Source organism: Spermophilus citellus (genome assembly GCF_964194105.1).
Source record: "Spermophilus citellus genome assembly, chromosome: 15".
Classification (NCBI taxonomy): Eukaryota; Metazoa; Chordata; class Mammalia; order Rodentia; family Sciuridae; genus Spermophilus; species Spermophilus citellus.
The window spans coordinates 68,707,657-68,725,525 of record NC_138195.1 but is presented as its reverse complement, the minus strand read 5'-3'; the positions used below and the strand labels follow the sequence as shown (position 1 = coordinate 68,725,525).

Here is a 17,869-nt window from a genome sequence, read left to right as displayed (position 1 = left end):
TTTAATGATCTTTACTTCATCTGTTAAGATGCGGCAACATACGCTGCGGGGCACGGCGGCGCGGAGCACGGAGCGGCTTACTCACTTCCCACCGCCATCTTTTGCTGAATCCCCCTACAAATCTTAATAAGATCCTAAATATATGAGCTTCTATTTTTTCTGACCTTCCCATCTTATATTTATATTTAATTTTCAATATAAACACAGTGCTTTATTCCATATTTTTTATTGGTGCATTATAGATGTACATAATGATGAGATTTGTTGTTACATGATTGTACATTCACATAATATAACAATATAATTTGGCCAATATCATTCCCCAATATTTTCCCTTTTCCTCTCTTTCTTCCTTTCTCTGTTATCTACTCTACTAATCTCCCTTTGATTTTCAGAAGATTATCCCCAACTTTCTTTTCCTTTTTCTCTCTTGCTTCCACATATAAGAGAAAACATATAACCCTTGACTTTCTGAGTTTGACTTATTTGATTTAACATAAAAGTCTCAGTTTCACTTATTTTCCTGCAAATGACATAATGTCCTTTATGACTGAATAAAACTATATTGTATATATATACCACATTTTCTTTATCCATTCACCCATTGATGGACACAGCTGATTCCATAGCTTGGTTATTGTGAATTATGCTGCTAACATGGGTATGCATGTATTCTATAGTATGATGACTTTAATTCTTCAGGATAAAGACCAAGGGGTATTATAGCTAGATCATATGTTGGTTCCATTCATAGTCTTTTGAAGAACCTCCATAATGATTTCCGTCCCATAGTGGTTATGCTAGTTAAAGTCCCACTAACAGTGTTAAAGTGGTCCTTTTTCTCCATGTCCTCTCCAGCATTTATTATTGTTCATATTCTTGATGGCTGCCATTCCGACTAGAATAAGAACGTCAGTTCCCAAATAAACAGCTTAATGATGCATCTTAAGGCCCTTGAAAAATAAGAACAAATTCCAAAACCAGTAGAAGGAAGGAAATAATTCAGATCAAAAACAAAATCAATGAAATTGAGAATTATAAACCATGAAGTATCAAGGAAACAAAGAGTTTTTTCTTTGAAAAGATAAACCAAATTGAAAGCCCTTAGCCAAACTAACAAAATGAAAAGGAGAGACAGCTCAAATTAATAAATTTGAGTGTAGTTTTAATTTGCATTTCCCTACTTGCTCATGAACTACTGAATTTTGTGAAAGACTTTCTCTACATCTGTTGAGATGATTATGTGATTTTTGTCCTTAATTCTATTTATGAGATTAATTACCTATACTGATTTGCATATGTTAAACCATTCTTGCCCTCTTGTGATAAAACCAACTTGGTTGTGATGTAAAATATTCTTATATATTGTTGGATATGATTTGTTAATATTTTATTAAGGCTTTTTACATCTAACTTCATCAGGGATATTTGTCTGTAATTTTCTTTCATTGACGTGTCCTTATCTGGTTTTGGTTATTAGTTTGGTACTGACTTCATAGAAGTGTTCCATCCTTTTCTATTTCATGGAATAATTTAAGGATAATTGGCATTAGTTCTTCTTTAAAGGGCTGATAGAATTTAGCTGAGAATCCATCTGGTCCTGGGTTTTTCTTTTTTGGAAAAATAATTATTACTGCTTTTATGTTAGTGCTACTTGTTGGTCTGTCTAGGTTTTCTGTTCTCTTAATTCCATTTTAACAGATCATATGTGTTTACATGTATCTATTTCTACTAGGTTTTCCAATTTGTTAGACTACATATTTTCAAAATAGTCCTCAATGATCTTTTAGATTTGTGTGATGTCTGTGGTGATTTTTTCGTTTTCATCTCTAATTTTATTAACTTGAGCTCTTAGCAGTAGAAGAAAGGAGAAAAAGAGAAATAGAAGTCAAGCCAAACAAAAATATACAAACCCAAACCTCGAACCCTCTAGACAAGGAAGAAAATAATAACTTTTGTAAAAAAAGAAAAGCTAAAAATGAAAAAAGAAACATGTTTATATGTATTTATGAACCATTTAGCACAGCAAGAACACACACACATACACACCAAAAAGAAAAGGAAAAAAAAAAGATTATTAATGAAAAATTAAGAAATAGTCTCCACAGAGATGGTCAAAAACAGTCAGTGAGAATAGATGGTCACTATCTGTGCCCAATTGTGTTTTCCATTTCTTGGGCGAGAGAGATAGAGAGAGAGAGAGAGAGAGAGAGAGAGAGAGAGAGAGAGAGAGAGAGAGAGAATGAGAGAGAGAGAGAGAGAGAGAGCGAGCCCCCCCCCCCCCCACACACACACAAGGGCTGGTGGTTCTTAACCTCTTCTTCTGTTTGTGTTGCTCACTGAGCTGCCAACTGGAATAGCTCAAAAACTGAAGCTGGTTGAAATAATTATCAGGTTCTCTCTTACCAGTATAAAGTAGCATGGAACGGGAAATACTGTGGATTGAAGTTTTGTCTGCATGGATGAGATAGATGTACTCCTTTGGTGGGGTTGTTGCAGAATTCTATGAGGGGAGTTCTGGAGCCTGGGGCTTAGATCTAATCTGGCTTTAGGGACTTTGTTGGGTGGTATTTGCTCTGGAGAGATTATAGCAACACATTTCTAGGAACAGGTAGATTATGATCTTTGTTGGGAGTGTGGTTCTAAGGGATGTCCCAAGAATTCTCCTTGTGGGGCAGGTGAGTCAATCTTTCACAAGCTCTGCTGTTGATGCATGCAGCCTCCCCAGACTTTGTCCCTCAGATTCACACTTACCTCCTTATTTTTCCTACCCTTTTTGGGTGATCATGTGAACTGCCAAACTTTAGAGGGAAAACAAGTTATTCTTTTCTCTTACTTGAATCCGACTGGGTTTTCTGTGCCTGTTTCACTCATGTTTTCCTGGGTATACCCTAGGCCACATGGTATGCGCTTGCTGGGAGACTATGGCAATGTTTGCTATGACCTCCCAGGTTTTCTGCAGTAGCAGTCTGCAGTGTGGCTTCCTCAAGATGGCTCCTTCTGTTGTGGGATAGATGAGGCTGAACATTGAGGAATTAGCAGAAAGCAGGTTTATTGCCTGCAGCCAGGTCCAGAGGGGAAAAAGGCTTTTGCTACAGTCAACCAGTCTCCCTGAACTCCGAGTTCAGAAAGTTTCAGAACTTTATATCCAGTGTACAGGGTGAAGGCCTCAGAGTCTCACAATCTACAGATGTTTACTCCAAAGCAGCTTTTTTCTACTGTTCAGGGTATTGAACCCAGCCTGGAAACAAGAATGCAAACGCCTCTGTGGAAGCCTTGGGTTATTCTTTCTTATCAAGTCCTGCTTCAGCAATACACTTCCCACCTGAAAACTCTATTGAAGAAATTCTTGCTGATAGTCTAGAGGGTCTCTGGAGAAGCTTAATTAAGATTTTCTGCGGAGAAAGGGATGCCACTACACTTTCTTATCTGTTTGCTTGCCATTTGAGAAATAGAGAGGGCTTTTCAAACACCTGATTGCTATACAGCCCCTGGATCAGCTAAATTTTGGCTATTTTTCTGATCTACAGATTTTTCTGTACCAAATCTGTTCATTGTATTTCTCTCTCTGTGTTCTCTTCCCTCTGTAGTGAATGAGTGCCATTGCTGCTGTCTCAGCTGCTGTTGCAATGACTTAGCTCCAGAAACTCTTCTTTAGTGTTCACTCAGTGCACCTGAATTTCTGAGTCTCTAAGACACTCTGTCCAATATTGAATTTTAGTGAAATTCCTCTTTCATCCACTTTTCTGAGAAGCAGTATTACTGTTGCTTGAATTTGAAGCCACAGAACAACTGAAAATGCAGCCTTCCTCTAATCCACCATCTTGAATCTATAAATGCAGCAGTTTGTATTCATATCTTCACCTTCATTTTGAAGATTTCATCCCAAGGTTCAAGATTACCAAGATAATTTTGAATTTTGAGTATTTCATCTATGATATTAACTCTTCCTTCAGATATATGACCAAGTACATCTTTGATAAATATCCTTGCTTTGTGTTTATGTAGTCATTGATACAAAATTTCAAACAGGTAAGGTTGAATAAAGAATTTATACAGTGTATCTGTCATCTTCCCAAATGTTTTTGAAAGGTACTTTTCTTAGATATAGAATATATCTTTGACCATTTTAGTAATTTTCTTTTCTTAATATTAATGGTATGATAATATTGGCACTTTATTCAAGATTCTGGTTGGAATGATGGTGAGATCAGTTACAGTTGTTGCTTCCTATGTGCTCTGAGCAATACATTTATTAGATGGGAAATAGAGTTTAGATTTCTATCAGAAGATACAAGGATAATTGATATTCTTCTTCACCCTTTATGATTTAGTGTAATTTTTGTACCTTTTCTAAGAAACATCATATACATTTCTTTCCAGATAGTCTGCTATACTTTTATAATAATATAATTCAGCTTTTCTTTTTAGTTCATCACTTTTGTTGTTTAATATGATTCCAATATTAAGCTCATGAACTATTAAAAAGGAGTAATTTCTTTTTTTCCAATTTTTATTGGTATATTATAATCATGTACAATAGTGAGATTTATTATTTCATATTAAAAATATACATAACATAGTTAAGCAATTTTATTCCTTAATGCCTTCCCTTTCCCTCTCCTCTATCCTCCCCCATCTGCTTGCTCTACTCTACCAATCTCCTATTTTTGTTCTTTTAATTTGTGTATTATAATCATATATATGTATGGTATGTTCACACATGGATATAGCATAATTTGGTAGATTTCATTCCCCAGTACTTCTCCATGCCCTCTCCTCTTCCCTCCCTCTTGTTCCCCTTCCTCTACTCTATTGGTCCTCAGAAAGGAGTTACTTCTAAAAGAGCAGTGGACTTCTAAAATTCCCATATTTGGTTATTGACCAGGCTGTGTGGATTTGAGCAAGTTACTTAAGGTTTATGGATCTGTTTCCTCATATATAAAATAGGTATATTATTATTATTTATTGTTCAGGATTACAAAAACAGGTTAGGATTTACAAAGCAGGTAACTGACTATTAGTGACTTATGTGAATAGTGTTTGTCTCATATAAAAAGAAATCAAAAGATGGACAGTCTATTTAATATAGAGATTAGAGAATTTATGCTCTTTTTAATGTATATATTTTTAGTTGTATATGGACACAATGCTTTTATTTTATTTATTTATTTTTATGTGGTGCTGAGGGTCGAACCCAGGGTCTCACAAGTGCTAGACAATAGCTCTACCACTTAGCTACAACTCTAGCCTCAACTGTAGGCTCTTTTAATTTTCCTGTTCAACATCTGTTTTAGTCAGCTTTTTTTTTTTTTTTTTTGAGTTTCTGGGGCCAATGAACCTGATGAAAACAATTTTAAGGAGAGAAAGTTTATTTTGAAACTTATGGTTTTAGAGATTTCAGTTCAAAGACAGATGGCTCCATTCCATGGGTCTTGAGTTGAGGCATCATGGCAGAAGAGTGTGGTAGAGGAAAGTGGCTCAGGATATGATCAGGAAGCAGAAAGAAGGTCTGCTCAACAAAGATAACATATATACTTCTAAGGCATGCCTCCAGGACTACCTCCTCCAACCACCCTACCTGCTTATCGATTCCACTATTCCTATCAGGGGATTAATTCACTGATAGGGTTAAGGCTCTCATAACCCAAACATTTCAACTCTAAACCTTCTTGCATTGTCTCACACATGAGTTTTTGGGGGACACCTCACATATAAACCATAAAAACATCCTTAGCATGTAGTTTTTTGGGTTCTAGCTTCTTGAATCATGGGGCACAAAATGTCTAGTAAAACCCTGGTCCTTATGTCTATGTTTCATGTATAAAGAATAGGAAGAACTAAAAAACTAAAAGACTTTTCTCTTAGTGAGGCTCTGAATCTTAATTTGGCAAAGGGGGTTTCCTCTTTAAGATGTCTTTCTGTAACTCATTGGCCAGAACCATGTAGCATAGGCACACTTTATTTCAAGGAAAACTAGGAAATTGTACACTGTACTTTTCAGTGTCTAGACTAGAAGAAGGCAAGGAAGAAGGGATTGTGTTTACAGTTTGGGTCAGACAATCAGCACTGTCTGTCACTTTCATAATATTTTGATGATTAATATGTTGAGACAATCTAATTAAAAAATTTAATAAAGGTATAATCTAAATACACTATTCCTTTTGCCTTCTGTTGGAGGAAATGACCTTCATAGTCACTAGTATTCAAAGTTGTATTATTATTCCCCATGAAAAAAAGGGGAAATGATATTAAGAAAAGGGCCCTGGAGATAAATAAGTCTTGGAGGTGAGCTAAGAAGGAGAATGTCTGAGTAGACTCTTTAATGAGGTCAGAGAGAGCTAAGAAACAGAAATCTCCAAAGAATTTGTAAATAACCAGAGGAACTTTGAGAATGTGTCATGGAGTTGAAAACCCTGCAAGGTTAGTACTTCTGCATTTCTTTAGTTTGATGAAAACTCTTGTAGCTTACAAATTGTGTTATTTGGGGTAAAATAAACCTTTGAGATATATATATATATATATATATATATATATATATATATATATATATATATATATATATATATATTTATTTATTTATTTTAGATTTGCTTTTGTTGCCAGTCTTCTTTCTTTCTTTTTGTAGACATTGTTCGAAGTGATGTTGCTTTGGATAAACAGAAAGGCTGCAAAATTGCTCAGCACCCTGATATTATGCTGGAGCTCCAAAGAGAGAAGGCAGCTCAGATGCATCTGGTTCTTCTAAAGGAGCAATTCTCCAATACTTACAGTAATCTCATATTAACAGGTAAGGCAACTGGAATCAGCTAGAATCTTAGAGCATTATATATTGATGATCTTTGTCAGTTAGCAAGTTGATGCTTGGGGGATACTGTGGGATTCAGATGAGCCTACATCTGTCTCCACCCACTATATCACATTTTTAATTGTGGTGATTCTTGTCTTTCTAAAACAAATAGTTCTTATAGTTTTCAGATGTATTTTGGCTTGAAGTTATGGACAATTCAGCATGTGTTTTCTCAAAAGACAGAACCAATGACAACCTTGAAGCCTTATAAAAATATGACTTTCTAGATGTGTGCCAGTAGATTTGAGAGAATTACTAAATTTGGTATCTTTTAAGAAGCAGTTATTTTCCTCTTTCTGTGCATGCCCTTTCTATGAACCCAGTGAATATAAAGATGAAATGTTAAAGAGATAATAATCTTTAGGCAGAGCTGGGAATGTTCTATTCCTGATGGTGTTTGAAAATATTTGGGGAATTTGAATTTTTTTTTTTTTTTTTTTTTTTTTTTTTTACGAGTAAAGAGGCTATGAGACTGAGTCATATTCCCTTACTTCTTAGTTCTAGGACAGAAGTGCCTATGTATCAGAGCTGCAAGGAGAATCAACTTTTGGCAGGGTTGTCTGAAATTTTGCTAGTACAGAACATGCTTAGTTGCATGTCTTTATTAGGCTTTGGAGAAGACTATAGTAACAAGACTTGAATGTGAGAATCATTTAGAATTTGAGATAAACTAAGAAGAGCAGTCCAAGTTACCTCCATCTTTTTTTTTTTTTTTTGAGAACATGCAAGGCAGATCTACATATTGATCTGAATGAACTTTAACACGTCAAAGGCATGTGTTTTGCCTTGTTTATGAATAGTTTAAAAACAAAACAAAAGTAGAATATCTGATAGGCTATGAACATTCACACTTACATGATTTGTGAACTCTAAGTTAGGAAAATTTTAACTTTTTTTTACAGGCTTCCTGGCATTTCACCAGGAATTGCTGAGTGGCAACCAAATTGTTTTGCTTTTGAAAAAGCACAAGACTCTTCCAACTTTTCATCTTGTACCTGGTGGAAAACCCAACAGTATGAGATGAAAGCCAGATTTAAATGTGTCTTTGGTGAGCAGAGAAGAGGATTATGGATTTCATAAGTATAGGCCCTGTTTTTTGCTCATTTGATAGATCATTAAGGAGGGCAAACTTAAAAGTGATTTATGGCCAATGCATATATTTCCCTAAATTGGTTAGTGAAACTGAGTTTAAGTTTAGATGTTTGGGAAGAACAGATTTTTCTCCAAGTTTCTTTACTCTACCTCAAATGTATACATGTATATATATTTACTATTCTCCAATTCAGGGATTGGAAATGACACATTTTTTTCCACTCTCATTTTAATATTTTTTTGACATGTATTAGAGAGGTCATACCCTGTGTTCTTTAATGTGGCATATAAAGAGTTTAGGGTAATTCTAACCCTAAACTGTGGATCCACAGTATGGCTTGAAGGCATATTATCTTTGAAAACACAAGTGTTCTATTGAGTTCAATGGAATCTTTTCTAATTCTCAGTAACATAATCCCTTTGGATGTTTATTCACAATTCAAACTGTTGGAATCAACATTGTCAACTTTTACCCTGACAACTTGCTTACTTTCTACTAAACAAACTTACCCTAGAGAAGAGCCTCTTTCCTGCTCTTACTTCTCCCAAGCTGCTTCAAAGAGTCCTCAGGCGTTTTCCACATTTTTCACCCAAATGCCTGTGCAGAGTGGTACCTTGCAGCAGACAGAGCATTTGGTATGCCCTGGTTTGTTTACATGAAAGTTCAAAAGGTTTTGGTTCCAGGTGTTGGGAAGACATGGAGTCATTTCAGTGTAGCACCAATGGTAAAACTATTTTAATGTCCTTTAACTAAGTCTTTGATTTTACACAGTGTGGTTTTCTAATTGTTATGAAGTTTAATCCTTGATTTCTTGTATAAATCTTTAGAACATGGTCTCCAGACAGCTAAACATAATATTTAAACATAACTAAACTAAGTTTTGTAAATATTTCCCTTTTCGGTGATGAATGTATATTGGTAAGGAGGGTGAGGTTGAAGGGGCAGGGACCTCAAACGAAGTGACTTTCTTTACCAACACATTTAGAACACCTACTCTAGGATTTCTACTTGGTGATGATCTACTTATTTTGTGTAAGTCTGGCATAATGTGTGAAATATTTGCAATGAAAGTATTTATATGGGAATATGATGAGGAAACTGGGCCACTGAAATCTAAGAAAACGTGAGTTTTTCAAACCCTTCTTCCCCCCTAACCTAGGTATTTACGGAATTTCATATATATGAGAAGTGTGTGATTGTTTCCTGGTCAGCCTGAGGCATATTCTTTATTTTTAAGATGGGCCAACCAAGATTCCATGTGATTTAAAAGCATGTCCTCCACCTCATAAGCAAGTCCTTACTGTTACGTGTCCCACCCTCAGCTGACATGTCTCTCAGCTGCTGAGGTCAGAAGCATGTGTTCAATTCTACATTTTAACTAATAATTCATTTTAAACAGATAAGGGCAAGTGATATTCCAGCTTTAAAAGTCTTCTAACCACTTACAAAAAGGAGACAATTCTATAGACCTTGGTGATAACCTAGTTAATAGAAAGTAATAAAAAAATCCCAAACTTTATCTTATTGAAATATTTCTTTTTACATCATATTTTTTAGAAAAGTAGATTGTTTTTATGTGTTTCTACATGGTTTTAGATTTGTTTTAATGTTCTCATGTGAATGATTTACCTGGTTTTGAAAATAATATTAGATTTGCCTAACTTAGGGAGTTTTTGAAATAAACTCTAAGGTTACTGGAAGGTGATGGAACTACTGGAATTATTTTAAATGGCTATGAGCCATGTGCTGCACTTTTCACACTGACTTGATGGCATGGATATGTATGCTTGTCCTGTAGATCCCTGAGTATGAGAGTGTAGTCCCTGTGCATGTCATTAAAAGAGAGACTAATGAAAGGGAGAACTGGCGAGAGCCTTTAAGAAAGAGAAGGGATCAGATATCACACACTTCTTCATGTTATCATGATTCTTAATATAGGAATGCTCTATAAATTTTCTGAAAATGTTACATTCATAATGAGTGAATTCACTTGAAGACTACTTTTTAAGGGATAGTGTTGATTTTTTTTTTTATAACTTTTACAGATTCAGATTCAGTTATTTGTCTCCCCTCCTCCTCCCTCTTTTTCCCTTTTTGAAGGTATATATTGAATTTTTCTGAGTGATCCCTGTACCATAATCAAAGGGAAAAGATAAAAGTTAAGGCAGCCTTAAGGGGAATTAAATTTTCTAGGATTTTTGCTTAGAAATTCTAGAAATTTAGAAATTATATTCCTGGAGGGCAAGGAATATCATATTCTTTAGTATTCTGGATAATATGTAGATCATCTTAGTGAATTACCATGAAATGAGTTTTTTAAAAAATATTTTTTTCTCTGTGAAGTTATCTAGTTAGCCTCTGTAGCCAGGCAGCTTGAAGCCAGTCATCATAAATGAGTGGCATTATTCAAGACACATTTTATTTTGTCATGTTATTGGTTGCCATTTTTGGTTTTATACCTTTCTTCAGTCATTAAACCCTCAACTAAAGTGATATTCCTAAAGTTGGCTTTCTGTGTAACTGTAGCATATGAATTGAATAAGAGATTGCACTTCCCTGTTGTGGCCCATTCTGTTAACTTCAGTGAAGCAAAGGAGCTCTCAGTGGTGTAAAAACTGTTCTTTCAGTTTGCACAAAACAAATGTTCAGGGAACTAACTATTTCTAGCTATGCCTAAAGCTGCAGTAGCCAACCAAGGACAAAAATATATTTTTGACTTAAATTCCTTCTTGGTAGCATCTTTTGTGATTATCCCAAACTAAAGAGCTCTTTTCTTTATTTTCACTGCATTTACCAATTGTTTATGCCATTACGGGCAATTGGTGGAAGTGTAAAATAATTTGTCAATGCATTTTAATTATGTTTCAGAATTAATTTTGTTAATGGTTTGAAAAACATCACTTCCCTTCTTTGATTGACTCTTATTAAAATGAGTTCAGTTATTGTTGTTCTTGAGATCTTGGGAGATCCATCTGCCTCAATATTTTACTAATTTCCCTACTTAAAGTGAATCTACTGTAAACTTATCTGCCCAAATTATATCATTAAATATTCTCTATTTTTTTCCACTCTACCCCATATGCTTGGAGCAGTTTCATGTCTCCCATTTGCCAAGTTTTCTTTTAGGGTCATTGAAAGCCATTTTAAAATCCCTTCATATAGTAACATCACATCTTAAATTCACGCGAGAGCACAAGGAAAGAAAGTATATTTGCCTATAAACGTGAAGCCAGGTGGGTGTGATTGGATGTGTAGCAAAACCAAAACCTGAGGATAGCAGAGTTTTTAATATCAGGTTTTTTCCCAGATGGCATTTACTGCCAACTTTATCAAATAAAATAAAATAATGTTTAAAAATGACCTTGAAAAGTGATTAGTCTGTAGCACTGTGGGCATTTATTTGCATGTTTATCAACATTTTATAGAGGGATGTGAAGTAAAGTACCAAAGAAAATCTTCTACAGGGCTAGGATAGGTATATGATATACATCATACATGTATATACATGTATATATACCATATACACTGGGAGCTATTGATGTAAGTTCTGAAGTTCAGTGGTTGGAGAATCAGAGCTCTGATGTCCAAGGGCAGGAGAAGAGGAATATCCCAGCTCCAGGAGAGAAAAAGAACAGAAATTGCCTTTCTCTGCTTTCTTCATTCTCTTGAGGCCCCCAGCTAATTAAATGGTGCCTGTCCACATTGAGGGCAGACCTTCCCCACTTAGTCTAGTCAGACTTACACACTAGTCTCCTCTGGAAACATCCTCAAAAACATACCTTTACGAGTTCTCTAGTTACTTCTTAATCCAGTCAAATTGACACATAAAACTAACCATCACACCCTCTATAATGTGATATATTTTATAAGTAACTTAGCAAAAAAAATCTTTGTATTAACACATTCTTATAAGTACTAAAAATAACCATCCTAACTCTTCAAGCACACTTGATGGGAATTTGTACTTTTGAAGTAATATATACATATATTCAGTCTCAGTGAACTCCTGATTGTGGTTCTGACTTCACTATTCTTGAATAAAAATTAAAGATTTCATTTTAAAGTCTGGTTAAATATAAATGAATTTTCAGGATCTTTATCCAAAACAGTGATTCTCAGGTTTGGGAGGATAAAGGCTTCTTTATTAGGGATCAGGAGAAGGAGCTTATTTGTGTAATGAAGAGGCTTTTGTTGCTGCTCATTTTCTGCCTGGCTAGGGAATGAGTAATCAAAAAAACTGGATTTAATTTGCAACAGTATTTACTAAGTGCTTACTGTATACCACTATTTCCTGCTACCACTTACAAGTCAACATTTGGGTACTTCCTCTTCAGACTTCCTAATGCTATTTCCAGGTCAGTTGTCCCCTTCCATCAGACCCAGGCCCCAGCAAGTCTACCCACTTTTGGATATTGGCTTATCTTCTCCAGGCCAAGCAGTTGTGATCAGCATGTCACTGGCTCTGACACCCAGATTCTTCTTTATCTTGATAATTTCTTTCTTTACTTACTTTTCTCATAAGTAGGAGCTGAAAGGAATGGAAAACTGAAAGGAATTCTCTCATCCAAACTCTTCTGTACTAAGTATTTAATTAAACCTGTAGAATTATAAGCATGATACTGATTTTACAAAACAAATGATCTTCCTGTTCCCTTTTTCTTTGTTATAGAAAAAAAATTTCCCCAAAGTATATGTCACTGAATTTACCTGAGAAGTGCCTTTGTCTTAGAAATTAACTTTTCTCCCCAGTCATTAAAGTAATACATGCTCATTGATGAAAACTTTTGAAATGCTCAAACTTAGACATAACAAATGATGTTCAGTCCTGTGTAGCAATAGGTTCCATATCCACAGATTTAACCAACTGTCAACCGAAAATATTTAAAAAAATTTTGTCTATACTGAAAAGGTGCAGATTTTTCTTGACATTATTCTGGAAACAATATAATGTAATAATTATTTATTACTGTGAAGTGTGTTCAGTTCCTTTGCCCATTAATCGATTGGGCTATTTGTTCTTTTTTGGTGTTAAGTGTTTTGAGTCCTTTATATATCCTGGAGATTAATGTTCTATCTGAGGTATAGGTAGCAAAGATTTTCTCCCATTCTGTAGGCTCTCTCTTCACATTCTGGCTTGTTTCCTTTGCTGTAAAGAAGCATTTTAGTTTGTTTCCATCCCATTTGTTGATTATTGACTTTCTTCTTGTGCTTTAGGAGTCTTGTTGAGGAATTCAGTTTTTCTAAGCCAACACCATGGAGAGTTGGACCTACTTTTTCGTCTAGTAGGCAGGGTCTCTCGTCTAATGCCTAGGTCCTTGATCCACTTAGATTTGAGTTTTGGAAATCCATATGTAGCAAAATAAAATTAAGCTTCTCTCTCTCACACTTCACAAAACTTTTTAACTTTAAAAGTGTCAACAGTATGTGTTAGTTCTAGTTCCTCCATATCCTGCTCATAGTTGGTATTGACTGTCTTTTGAATTTAATAGTTCTTTAGTGTAGATAATGGTATGTCCTTGTGATTTTAATTAATTAGCATTTCTCCCTTATGATTAATGAGATTGGGCATATCTTCATGTCATTATGATCCGTGTGTCTTCTTTGTTGAATTGCTTGTTCATGTCTTTTATGCATTTTTTAAAAATTAATAATGAGTTTTGTTATTTCTAGGATAGAAGTCCTTTAACAAATATGTGATGTATAAATGTTTTACCTGGTCTATGATTTGTATTTTTATTTTTTAACAGTTTCTTTGAATCAGCAAAGCTTTTAACAGTGCTCAAATATAAAATTATGAATTTTTCTTTAATGGTTCATAATTAAAATTTTAATTCCTCTTGCCAGTTTTCAGAAAAGATTGTGGCAATTCCTGTTCCCATTATTCATGTGTGAGAGCAGTGGTTTCCCAGCATTCTCATTAGCACTGGAAGTTAGTGCTCTTTTTAATTTGTTCCAGTCCTACAAGTTAAAGCCATCTCAGTGTTGTGGTTTTATGACTATAGCCTGGTGAATTTATTTTCACGTGATTTACATTTCCTCTTTGGTGAGTTGTTACCTATTCATTTTCTTTGCATTTTTTAATTGGGTGTTGATATTTTTCTCATCGATTTATAATTGATTTTAGTGAATTAAAAATGTTAATGTATTGCAAACCATTTTCTTCCCCTAGGTAATACTTATTTTTGTGTTCAACTTAGAACTTTCAATTTTTTTCTATTACTGGAATTTGTATACAATGCAATGTAGATAACATAATTTTCTTCCAAATGGCTATAACCACTTTGTTTATACTGTTTTGCTGATATTTTTGAAACTGAATTGAAACACTATATATGTTACATATTTTACTTTCATATATATTTATACATAATTATGAACTTTCTTTTCAGTTATTTTGTATTCATTATTTCTGTGTCAATGCTATACTACTTTGATAAGGCTTATAAACGTTTTCTTTTTCAAGGTTTCTTGGCTATTCTTATATAATTATTTTTAAAAATGAATTTATGATTTTCTCTAGCTCAAAAAAATTCATCACTGGATTTTGATTAGAATTTCCATCAGTTTATATCCTAATTTGGACCTTTGTTTTTTATTTATTTACTTATATGAGGTGCTAAGAATTAAACCCAGTGCCTCGCACATGCTAGGTGAGTGCTTTACCACTGAGCTACAACCCCAGCTTTATCCTAATTTGGAAAGATTAATATTTTAGAGTGCTATATTCCATTTAACTACATGTTATTCTTTCTGTTTGTTCAGTTCTTGTTTTAGACCATGTGATAATAATCTATAATTTTATTTGTATGCCTTTCTTATTAAATTTATTCTTTAATGTATTATGGTTTTATTGATAGTAAGAGTGAATTTCTTTCTTTTTAGATTTTTTCCATATTATATATTTATCTTATATATTTAATTCACCATATTTTATTATTAGTTTAGGTATTGAGTCTTTTGTGTTTTTTTTTTTTAATTAAAGGTTTTCTTTTTTTTTAATATTTATTTTGTAGTTCTCGGGGGACACAACATCTTTGTTGGTATGTGGTGCTGAGGATCGAACCCGTGCCGCACGCATGCCAGGCGAGCGCGCTACCACTTGAGCCACATCCCCAGCCCTTGTGTTTTTTTTTTTAAATAAAGAGTGAGAGAGAGGGAGAGAGTGGGAGAGAGAGGGAGAATTTTTTTAATATTTATTTTTTAGTTTTTGGCGGACACAACATCTTTGTTGGTATGTGGTGCTGAGGATCGAACCTGGGCCGCACGCATGCCAGGCGAGCGCGCTGCCGCTTGAGCCACATCCCCAGCCCTTGTGTGGTTTTTTTTTTGTTGTTGTTGTTATTGTTGTTGGTTCTGGGGATTGAACCCAGGGCCTTGTGCATGCTAGGCAAGCACTCTACCAACTGAGCTACATCTCCAGCCCAAGTTTCTTGTGTTCTATAGGTACACAAAAGTAGTTCTATTTCTTTTATAAATTTTAACCAATTATTTTCCTTTTAATATCTTAAAACCTCTAAAGCCTCTATTGAAAAATAGCACTTATGGTTGCTTTTCACATGATTTTAATGAAAATTGAATCATTATATTGTTTTATATAGACTTCTGAATGTTTTCCCATTAAAACCAATATGTTAAAGTCAAAATAAATTTATATATTTATTTAAAAAATAGAAATGGTTTCTGTTATTTCTGATTATAATAGGTATAAAATATTTTATTAATATATTCCAGACTGTGTTTATTCATACTTACATATAAATGCATACATAAGTCATCAACATAGAGACTCATGCGTACATGTACTTTTTTATACATACCAAAGTAATTAAATATGCCTGTTATTTTGTAACCATTTTCTCAGTAAAATTTTGTGGATATCTTTCTGTCAATAATTATAGGTACATATTATTGTTATTTTTTTATTAGAGCATTATAGTTAAACATAATGGTTGGGTTTATTGTCACAAAATTATACATGCATTTACTACATTTTAGTCCCCAGTGTTCCCTACTTTCCCTCTCACTCAATCCTCCTCCTGTTATCATTCCTTTCCTGATCTTTCTTTCACTAATTTATTTGATTTTGATTGGTGCTTTATACATATACATAAATGTAAAATTCACTGTGGTATATTTGTACATTCACATAGTGTGATTTTGTTAAATTCATTCCTCATGTCCTCCTCCCTCCCTCTTTTTTTCTGGCTTTATTTATTTATCTTTAAAATAATTTTTAGTTGTCAATGGACCTTTATTTTATTTATTTATGTGTGGTGCTGAGAATAAAACTCAGTACCTCACACATGCTAGGCAAATGCTCCTCCACTGAGCCACAACCCCAGATCTTGATCTCCTTCTACTCCACTGATCTTCTCTGTATCTTTTTGATATCCAGTTCCCACTTTCTTTTCCCTTATTTTTCTCTAGATTCTGCATATGAGATAAAACATTTGACCCTTAATTTTCTGATTCTGGCTTGTTATTCAGTGGCTACATTTGAACTACATTATGTGTATGTGTCATAATAATTTAATTGTTCTATTGACATATACCATAGCTGCCTTTAATTTTTTATGACTATAAATAATGTTATGATGTACATCATTGCAAATATGTCTTTGCACAATTCCTAAATGTGTGATAGCTTTGTCAAAGGAGTGTTCAATTAAAATTGTAATATATTCAGGGAGTGGACTTCCATAAAGTTCATGCCAGTTTATATTCAACCAGCAATGCACAAGAGAGATCATTTATTTTGTCACTTGATAATATTGATTATTTTCCAGTCTTTCATTTATGTCAATATGGTAGACAATAATTTATTTGACATTATTGCTTTTGATTATATATCATTCAATAGTAGTGAGGTTAACTATCTTTTTACATTCTTTGGTATTTTTATTTCTTTTATGAATTTTCTATTTCTTTAGGTCACTTTTTTATTGAGGCATTTATCATGTCTTCCAGAATTATGAGATCTTTTTATGTATTAAGAATAATAATTTTTTGTCATGTTATTACCAAAAAAAAGTACTCTTGGACTTTTAAATTTTGTTTTTGCTGTCTGTATTCTATGTATCCTTTCATAGCCTTTATGTCCCCCCACCCACCGCCCTTTTCTTCTTTCTTCACCTTTGCCTTGCTGCAGTTTGGGGATGGTCCTGCCATGTCCTTGGTGTATGTGGTCCAGAATTCGGTTTCACAGTGGTGTTTTGGGCTCCTGCTCTGTCGTGATCTTTGAGAGTTGCACACTCTCACACTGTCCCTGAGTCGCATGGCTTCTTGCCTTGTAGGTTGCAAGGATATATATTTATCCTCCTGTCCTGCAGTTCTGCTCTCCCATTATCCCTGCCACTTCCTGTCAATGTTGAATATGGAAGCAACCCAGCTGTACCTCCCCCTCCTCCATGTTTTCCAATTAGTGAGTCTGACTCTAGTTCTCCATTTCTCACAGGGAACTTTTATCTACATTATCTCTTAGCAGTCAAACTACTGGCTGTTACTGTGACAGTGATGAGTTTGGCAAGTCTGGAGAAGGGACAGGTTTAGATATGGCAGTCAGGCAAACCCTAACTGAGACTTTCCAGCTGCATAATCATTAGTATATTTTGAGCTTCAACATCTCCATCATTAATAGTTAGAGAGTAATATTTGCCTAACTTTTATCTTGGGGTTATTTTTGGGAATTATCATTTTAGACGTTGTCAAAACTGAATGAATAGTGTACAATTTTATTTGAATAAAAAGATGATGAAAGTGAAAATATTTCATAAAAGGTAAAAATATGCTTCATCACTTTATAAATGAAGGAATCATAGTGGTTACTTGGTGAAGAAATGTGCAGGTGGTTGCTAGCTTTAATTCCACATAGCATGCTAGTTTAACATGTGAGTTTTGGAGTTAGACTGTTTTGAGTTTGAATCTAA

The 17,869-nt window shown here is 34.3% G+C and overlaps 1 protein-coding gene across 2 annotated transcripts in view; it reads left to right on the top strand.

Annotated features, from left to right (window-relative positions):
* The window catches only part of HPSE2 (heparanase 2 (inactive)), a 705,647-nt gene that overhangs the window by 87,772 nt on the left and 600,006 nt on the right, over positions 1-17,869 (top strand). For both annotated transcript variants that reach the window (XM_081268316.1, XM_081268315.1), the window contains exon 3: positions 6,629-6,790. In XM_081268316.1, the coding sequence (XP_081124442.1) occupies positions 6,629-6,790 (162 nt within the window). The remainder of the gene's footprint in view (positions 1-6,628; positions 6,791-17,869) is intronic.